Source organism: Neoarius graeffei, chromosome 24 (assembly GCF_027579695.1).
Source record: "Neoarius graeffei isolate fNeoGra1 chromosome 24, fNeoGra1.pri, whole genome shotgun sequence".
In the NCBI taxonomy this organism is placed as follows: Eukaryota; Metazoa; Chordata; class Actinopteri; order Siluriformes; family Ariidae; genus Neoarius; species Neoarius graeffei.
Genome location: NC_083592.1, coordinates 27,855,943 through 27,865,460, shown reverse-complemented (window position 1 = coordinate 27,865,460; position 9,518 = coordinate 27,855,943). Strand labels below are relative to the sequence as shown.

Sequence of the window (9,518 nt, the reverse complement as noted above, 5' to 3'; positions counted from 1 at the left end):
GCGGTGTTTACCAATTTCAACACTACCGGGTGCAACTATGTTATTTAGTAGTACATCAAGTCCTTCAAACGAACATGTAACTCAGAAACAAAAAACATTAGGATACTGTACATGGCTCATAATAAAACATCAATAGCCTATACTGCGCACATTATTTGAAGGGCATACGAATGAGCGCTCAGAGGTTGCAACGGTGACAGGAAGAGTCAGAAATAAAAGGAGGGCGGTGCAAACCTCACTGAATGCACTGTGTTTACCAATTTCAACACTCCGGGGTGCAACTATGTTATTTTGTACATTAAGTCCTTCAAACGAACATGTAACTCAAACAAAAAAACATTCGGCGACATACTGTACATGGCTCATAATAAAACATCAATAGCCTACTGCGCGCATTATTTGAAGGGCATACGACGAGCCTTGCGCTCCGCGAACTCGTCCACGATGCTCTGTATGTCACTGATTCAGTGATCTTTTCAGCGGTAGTCTCACGACCCGGATAGTAAACAATAAACATGGAGGACATGGAGTCGTTAGTGTTGCTGGTCTTGGTGCTGTGGCTTGTTGTCACCGACAACGCCAACAGATACTGGCAAGAGCGTATAGATGAGGCAAGGCGCATGAGGCTTCAGAAATTCTCGTAATTCGTAATTATTCTTCTTCCGGGTTTGCGGTGTTTACAGATCCCAGCGCGCTCGCGGGGCGTGTGTGGGCATGTGAGGACACTCCTCCTCACCAATCAGTGCACAGGGGAGTGTCTGCTCACGCCCCCAGCCTCACTCGGCACGGTTTGGCTCGCTTCAGCCCTACTCCAAAACGGTGCGAGTTTTAGGGGCTAAGCAGGGCTGAAGCGAGCTGAGTCGTGCTGGTTTTTGGTAGTCGAAACGCGAGCCGTGTCGGGCTGAAGTGAGCTGAAGCGAGCTGAAGTGAGCTGAAAAAGGGTAGTGGAAAAGGGCCATAAGACCCACCATGCACATCAGGTGGTTTTTTTTGCACTAGTAGAAAAGACACACAAGTAAATCTTTGTAGCACCAATCCCTTGTTGTGGAGGGGGTTTTACTTATTTATTTATATTGTGGGGGGTCCGACTCAGAGTCTAGGATCAACCTCCTGTTACTGACCCCAAGTCACCCCTGGGCCTGTCCTAGGGTTGTAAAAATCCTGAATACATATAGATTTAATTAATATATAGATTAATATAATCAAGGTGGCTATATAGCTAGGTTGCTAGTGTGAATAAACTAGCCTTTAAATCCTATTAAATTTCTTGATGTTTCAAACATTTTAATATAAATGGCTAACAGTTAGTGTTCCAGCCAAGGTTGTCAATCACTTCATTCCCAAGTGTATCCACACCTTCTTATGTTATTGTAGTTTGTTTTTGCTCCCACAGGGTGTGGAGTAACTGCTGGTTACTGGGTCTCAGACAGGTAAGTACGAGCGCACTCATCCACTGTACACCACGTAGAGAACCAATTGTCTAGACACTAGGGAAGACGCAAATGCCACCACGTAGAGAATGAACATTTATATATTCATTCATCAGTTTATTTTGTTATGAAATAACATTTAAAAAAACTAATTTCTGGGGGAAATTAAAAAAATAAATAAATAAAATTAAAAAGTGCAGATACAGTATAAGCACAGGGAAAACTAGCTATTCAAATTTAACACTGTAAATGGAAAGACCATTTAGATAAGAAAAGTAACATGGAAAATAAGTTATTTTGTCATTGAAACACATGGGCATGGGGCGGCACGGTGGTGTAGTGGTTAGCGCTGTCGCCTCACAGCAAGAAGGTCCGGGTTCGAGCCCCGTGGCCGGCGAGGGCCTTTCTGTGTGGAGTTTGCATGTTCTCCCCGTGTCCGCGTGGGTTTCCTCCGGGTGCTCCGGTTTCCCCCACAGTCCAAAGACATGCAGGTTAGGTTAACTGGTGACTCTAAATTGACCGTAGGTGTGAATGTGAGTGTGAATGGTTGTCTGTGTCTATGTGTCAGCCCTGTGATGACCTGGCGACTTGTCCAGGGTGTACCCCGCCTTTCGCCCGTAGTCAGCTGGGATAGGCTCCAGCTTGCCTGCGACCCTGTAGAAGGATAAAGTGGCTAGAGATAATGAGATGAGATGAGACACATGGGCATGGGTGGTGCTAAAAATTGTACTGCAGCCAGCCAGCAGGAGTGCCTTTTTTGTTTTTGAATACAGTTGATGGGGAAAATGACTGCACACACAAATAGCCATAACCTCACCCTTTTAGAGAGAGTGATACTGTTTACTATGGCAATTTGGAAGCTATGTACAGTGGTGCTTGAAAGTTTTTGAACCCTTTAGAATTTTCTATATTTCTGCATAAATATGACCTAAAACATCATCAGATTTTCACACAAGTCCTAAAAGTAGATAAAGAGAACCCAGTGAAACAAATGAGACAAAAATATTATACTTGGTCATTTATTTATTGAGGAAAATGATCCAATATTACATATCTGTGATTGGCAAAAGTATGTGAACCTTTAGGATTAGCAGTTAATTTGAAGATGAAATTAGAGTCAGGTGTTTGTCATCCCATTGATTGAAATCAGGTGTGAGTGGGCACCCTGTTTTATTTAAAGAACAGGGATCTATCAAAGTCTGATCTTCACAACACATGTTTGTGGAAGTGTATCATGGCACAAACAAAGGAGATTTCTGAGGACCTCAGAAAAAGCGTTGTTGATGCTCATCAGGCTGGAAAAGGTTACAAAACCATCTCTAAAGAGTTTGGACTCCACCAATCCACAGTCAGACAGATTGTGTACAAATGGAGGAAATTCAAGACTATTGTTACCCTCCCCAGGAGTGGTCGACCAACAAAGATCACTCCAAGAGCAAGGCGTGTAATAGTCGGCGAGGTCACAAAGGACCCCAGGGTAACTTCTAAGCAACTGAAGGCCTCTCTCACATTGGCTAATGTTAATGTTCATGAGTCCACCATCAGGAGAACACTGAACAACAATGGTGTGCATGGCAGGGTTGCAAGGAGAAAGCCACTGCTCTCCAAAAAGAACATTGCTGCTTGTCTGCAGTTTGCTAAAGATCACATGGACAAGCCAGAAGGCTATTGGAAAAATGTTGTGGACGAATGAGACAAAAATCGAACTTTATGGTTTAAATGAGAAGCGTTATGTTTGAAGGAAGGAAAACACTGCATTCCAGCATAAGAACCTTATCCCATCTGTGAAACATGGTGCTGGTAGTATCATGGTTTGGGCCTGTTTTGCTTCATCTGGGCCAGGATGGCTTGCCATCATTAATGGAACAATTAATTCTGAATTATACCAGCGAATTCTAAAGGAAAATGTCAGGACATCTGTCCATGAACTGAATCTCAAGAGAAGGTGGGTCATGCAGCAAGACAACGACCCTAAGCACACAAGTCGTTCTACCAAAGAATGGTTAAAGAAGAATAAAGTTAATGTTTTGGAATGGCCAAGTCAAAGTCCTGACCTTAATCCAATCGAAATGTTGTGGAAGGACCTGAAGCGAGCAGCTCACGTGAGGAAACCCATCAACATCCCAGAGTTGAAGCTGTTCTGTATGGAGGAATGGGCTAAAATTCCTCCAAGCCGGTGTGCAGGACTGATCAACAGTTACTGGAAACGTTTAGTTGCAGTTATTGCTGCACAAGGGGGTCACACCAGATACTGAAAGCAAAGGTTCACATACTTTTGCCACTCACAGATATGTAATATTGGATCATTTTCCTCAATAAATAAATGACCAAGTATAATAATTTTGTCTCATCTGTTTAACTGGGTTCTCTTTATCTACTTTTAGGACTTGTGTGAAAATCTGATGATGTTTTAGGTCATAGTTATGCAGAAATATAGAAAATTCTAAAGGGTTCACAAACTTTCAAGCACCACTGTATTTATGTGTGATAAATACCAATTTTCTTGCACATATTGGCAGTTTTTACACACACAATTAAAACTTGTTCTACGCATACTTTGATAATTGAGGTCACATGATCTTTAGTACTTAAATTTTTCAACAAAAATAACATGTACCTTGAGTTCAGGATCTTTTAAATTCAAAGTAAGTTTGCCTTCCTCATGAACCGGGTCATCTTCTGCACACTCATCAGGTTCACGATCTTCTACCCTGCATCACACACAGTTCAATTAAACAGAGCTTTCTAATTCAGCTGCTATTGTAATAGGTAAGTCTCAGTTAATAAACTTCAATGACGCATGTTAATAGTTTGAAAGATAACCTGATGTTTTTCTCAGTTGTCTCTTCTTTGTCTGCTCCAAGGTTTTTTTGCTTCAGATTGCTGCTTCTGCCACAGGGTGTAACTGGTGTGTCCTGCAACTCTGGAATGATAATGAGAATACAAATAAGTGCAGAGGAACAAAAAAAAAAAAAATAATAATAATAATAATAATAATTCAGTAAAAATTTAACTGTTGATGCGTATGTTTCCCATTTATAATGCTTGAGTTGTTAACACACAAACTGTGTGGCAATAATGACGTGGTTACGCTTTACTTAAAACTTTGCTGCGCTAAACAAAAATAACTAAAATTACTTTTAACAATAACACTGGTATTACCCATAAAACTAGATACTAATTTGAAATATCTTATTTATTTATCACTACCAGGGCCCTATTTAAATTCTATATGAATTTGCATCCATCATCTAAAATACGGTTCTTTCAATAAAAAAAGTGTCTATATTACACTAAATCTCTCAAATATAACACTGTATTGGGCACACCCTTGATTTAATATTTGGTGTAGATATAGAAAAATACAGTGACCCTACCCCGGTGTGAAATTTCCTCTGATTACTACCTCATTAAATTTGAACTGTATCTTAGTCATATACTGTATGTGCATTTCCCCTACTGTACACTCTACTGAAACTCCAAGATTTATCAACTTTGGTTCACCCATCACCTCACAGAAATAAAAGTGAGTAAATACATAAGAGTCAAGGCTCTACCTTATATATTATTGCCTAATTACATTGTCCAAAAAGAGAAAAAAAAATGTGGTAAAAGGTTAGCATTCTGGTATAACAGATGTTCAAAAATCTTTAAAGTTAAGCAAAAGAAGAGCCACGTCAACCAGAGAAAGGCTCTTACTTCACTCACAGCAAACAATCCTAGATTCTTATTGAGTACAATAGCAAAGCTAACTAGAAATAAAACAGTAGCTTTCATGGGATTTTCTTTCCTTAAAATACTTGCCTTCTGTTACTTTAATCTGGGCAACGTCCTCCTAAAACATAGAGGTAAAAAGATCTGTGTTAAATATTTTTGCAAAATAATTAAACATTGTGAGAATTACCATATTAATCTTCATAAATACTGAGAGTTAATGAATTACATACCACAACCTCCATAGTCTCCTGCACTTGTGTAATACCAACTTCCATCGGGATATCATTGTCTTCTGTATCAAAATTAAATTTACCCATGACTTGATTTCCCATCAAGAAATTAGCAGAATTAAAAAAAAAACTAACAATTTAATAGCTTTTAAGCTTGAACTTTTAGCACTTCCTTGCCTTTTAGGTCCATTGCTTGTAGTTTTCTGGTTATTTGAGTTCTCTGAAAAGGGCTTCCTACACCCTCTGTTTCCCACAGCAGCTCTGTGTCTTCTGGATAAAGGCTCAGATACTTTTTACAAACTACAACAAAAAATTTAGGATGTGCATGTATAAGAAATCTTTTTTTTTTTTAAAGCACCATTATATGATGAAATTTGACTGGTTTATAGCAATACCTTTATACATGGCTGGTGGAAGTGGATACTTCAAACCCATGAAATCTTTTCTGAAGTTATCAACAAAGTCCTCCAGCATTTGGAGACCATGTCCATTACCACGGTGACATTTCCGGATGAATATAGTATCCATGACAGGAAGCTGATAACACTGAGTCAAGAAGCTATTGCATAATCTCCCTATTATTGAGAACAAACAGATAAATGGGAACATAATTCCGTGATTGCTTTGTAAATATGTTAATGCTGGTCTTGGGTTCAGATAATATGCTGCAGAAAAGAGGAATATTTGATCACCAGTGTTGGGCACGTTACTTTCAAAAAGTAATTAGTTATAGTTACTAGTTACTTTTCCCAAAAAGTAACTGAGTTAGTAACGGAGTTACTTTGTCATAAAAGTAACTAATTACCAGGGAAAGTAATTATTCCGTTACATTTTGTTCCCCCTCAAAAAAAATCAAATTCAATTAGTGTAATCATAATAAAAGTGAATGTTAAATGTGTTTAATGACTGAAATGGACACTTAACAGAACCAGTTAGTAACATTATCTACACTATATTAATATTTTTGTGGGACAATGTGAGATAAGACATCTATCAAATGTAATATATTTTTGCAGTTATTAAAATTATGTTACTAATTACTGGCCACTGACGAGGACAAACGCTTTGTTCCTCGACATAATGTGCATTGCACGTAAACACTCTTGCCTTTTATTTCAAGTAATGAAAAGTAATGGCTGTATTTCCAATGTGAAAGCGCAGTGTTGGGCTGACCGCTCGCCATCGCTGGGTCTTCCGATTGAAAGCGTGCGCAGTAGTGCAGTAGGCGTGGCCTACCTACATATGTTGTCCAAATCTACTCTGATTGGCTTACTGTGCCGTTGTCTCGTGTCTCCCCGCCCCACACTAAAGCAGAGTAAAGAAAGGCTGAGCGAGCAGCGTGCCAGATGAGAACAGCTTTAATAAAGTAACGCATAGTATTTTATTGTAAGTAACGGGAACGGCGTTATAACGATGTAAAAAGTAATTAGTTAGATTACTCGTTACTAAAAAAAGTAACGCCGTTAGTAACGCCGTTTATTCTAACGCCGTTATTCCCATCACTGTTGATCACCACACCAGAATTTTCCCCTTTTGATATTACAGTGGCTATAAAAAGTGTACACTCCCTGTTAAAATGATCGGTTTTTCTGAAGTAAAAAAATGAAACCACAATAAATAATTTCAAAACTTTTCCCACCTTTAATGTGACCTATAACCTGTACAATTCAATTGAAAAACAAACAAATCTGTTGGGGGGGGACATACAATAAGCTGGTTGCATAAGTGTGCACGCCCATAAACTAATACTTTGTTGAAGCACCTTTTGATTTACTTACAGCATTCAGTCTTTTTGGATAGGAGTCTAACAGCCTGCCACATCTAGACTTGGCGATATTTGCCCACTCTTCCTTGCAAAAGCGCTCCAAATCTGTCAGATTGCGAGGGCATCTCTTGCGCACAGCCCACTTCAGGTCACCCCACAGATTTTCAATTGGATTTAGGTCTGGGCTCTGGCTGGGCCATTCCAAAACTTTTTTGGGGTCACCGTCATGCTGAAAGATTAAATTCCTCTTCATCTTTCTAGCAGACACCTGAAGGTTTTGGGCCAAAATTGACTGGTATTTAGAACTGTTCATAATTCCCTCCACCTTGATTAAAGCCCCTGTTCCAGCTGAAGAAAAAACAATCCCAAAACGTGATGCTGTCACCACCATGCTTCACCGTGGGGAAGGTGTTCTTTTGGTGATGTGCAGTGTTGTTTTTACGCCAAACATACCTTTTGGAATTGTGGCCAAAAAGTTTAACCTTGGTTTTATCAGACCATAACATTTTCCCACATGCTTTTGGGAGAGTTGATGTTTTTTTTTTTTTGCAAAATTTAGGCGGGCCTGGATGTTTTTCTTTGACCCTACCTCATAGCCCAGACATATGGAGAATACAGGAGATTGTTGTCACATGTCGTACACAAACAATACTTGCCAGAAATCCCCGCAGCTCCTTCAGTGTTGCTGTAGGCCTCTCGGCAGCCTCCCTGACCAGTTTTCGTCTTGTCTTTTCATCAATTTTGGAGGGACGTCCAGTTCTCGGTAATGTCACTGTTGTCCAATATTTTTCTCCACTTCTTGATGACTGGCTTCACTGTGCTCCATGGTATATGTAATGCCGTGGAAATTTTTCGTACCCTTCTCCTGACTGATTCCTTTCAACAATGAGATCCCTTTGACGCTTTGTAAGCTCTCTGTGAACCCTGGCTTTTGCTGGAGGATGCAACTGAGTAAATGTCTGAACTTTATTTGGGGTTAATCAGAGTCATTTTAATTGATGGCAGGTATGAACCCAAAAAGACTGAAAGCTGTAATTAAATCAAAAGGTGCTTCAAAAAAGTATTAGTTTAAGGGCGTGCACACTTATGCAACCAGCTTATTGTACATTTTTTATTTATGTTTTTCCCCCTAACAGATTTGTTTGTTTTTCAATTGAATTGTATAGGTTCTAGGTTACATTAAAGGTGGGAAAAGTTTTGAAAATATTTATTGCGGTCTTTTTTTTTTTACATCAGAAAAACCTATCATTTTAACGGGGTGTGTACACTTTATATCCATTGTACATAGTTGGTCCTAACCAATCATAAGACTGGTTCTCTCCCCCACACAACTTTTAACAAAACATTTCTTCAAGTCCAAGAAAGGACATGCATCATTTGGAAGGTTCACGCATGAAGGACTGAACAACTTTGATTTGTACCATTGTGTTTCATTTTGCCCGAGTGTAGGAGGTTGGGAGTCTCAGACAGAAACATGCTCATAACAATATTAGAACATACTGGTCTCCGATACATCTGATCAATTAACTCAGCTGTTTATCATATTTGCAGCATGTTTTTTTTATCAAACAATTTAATTTCTAACTCTTATCTACACTGAAAGTTTACAAATTAGACAGACAGATCATACCTTCAGGTTTGACTGAGTAAAAGCCAACAGCCTCGCCATTTTTCCAGAGGATTTTAGCAATTTCATCTTCTCCATGACAAAGAAAGGCCACATCGTCCCCAACCATCTCTTTTGTTCTGTATATAATTCTGTTGAGAACATACAGAACTATCCTTTCTCCAGGGGTTCTGACCTGAAGTTAAAAGACAAAATATTCTTTTAACATTCCCCTTTTTTTTGTTGTAATGTATCATGTGTCTTGCCAATGACACGAATATGGCAGCAAACAGAAGCAACCTTGATTAGTCCTGTTCGTGAGGAATCTGCTGTTTTAAGAATATCTTCAGCTGACCACCACTGATCCCGCAGGTAGAGTCCAACAGCTAACGGCACCACACGGAGGACAGTGCATTGCAAGTGTTATCAATCATTTGTCAGTTTAAATATTCATATTTTTATTGAATATTTGCATGTTACCTTTCAACGGTTCTTCAGGTGAAAATAGTGCAAGAATCTTCTGTTTAATGTCAACTCCATAGAGGGGGACAAAACTCACATTACAGATGCCAATCTCTATCTATAGCATGACATTTAAAAAAGCAAAATAGCTGATAGTCATTAAAATTTACAACTACAGTATATTATATTGCATCCTTACGTTTCTATACTGACATGACACTTATTTACACATGTGAACTAATGCAGCATAGTTTATGTAAAGGCTGGTTATAACCTTTATTCACTTTTAATAACTCATTATTAATAAC

At 39.0% G+C, this 9,518-nt stretch overlaps 1 protein-coding gene across 2 annotated transcripts in view; it reads right to left on the bottom strand.

The window, feature by feature from the left end:
* The window catches only part of fam169aa (family with sequence similarity 169 member Aa), a 45,256-nt gene that overhangs the window by 16,245 nt on the left and 19,493 nt on the right, over positions 1-9,518 (bottom strand). Inside the window, exons 3-11 of one of the 2 annotated variants that reach the window (XM_060906964.1) lie at positions 9,229-9,328; positions 9,049-9,134; positions 8,773-8,944; positions 5,773-5,952; positions 5,555-5,677; positions 5,378-5,439; positions 5,235-5,265; positions 4,254-4,353; positions 4,048-4,141 (exon numbers count right to left, since the gene is read on the bottom strand). In XM_060906964.1, coding sequence (XP_060762947.1) covers positions 4,048-4,141; positions 4,254-4,353; positions 5,235-5,265; positions 5,378-5,439; positions 5,555-5,677; positions 5,773-5,952; positions 8,773-8,944; positions 9,049-9,134; positions 9,229-9,328 — 948 coding nt within the window. The remainder of the gene's footprint in view (positions 1-4,047; positions 4,142-4,253; positions 4,354-5,234; positions 5,266-5,377; positions 5,440-5,554; positions 5,678-5,772; positions 5,953-8,772; positions 8,945-9,048; positions 9,135-9,228; positions 9,329-9,518) is intronic. The other variant, XM_060906965.1, reaches the window with a different exon arrangement.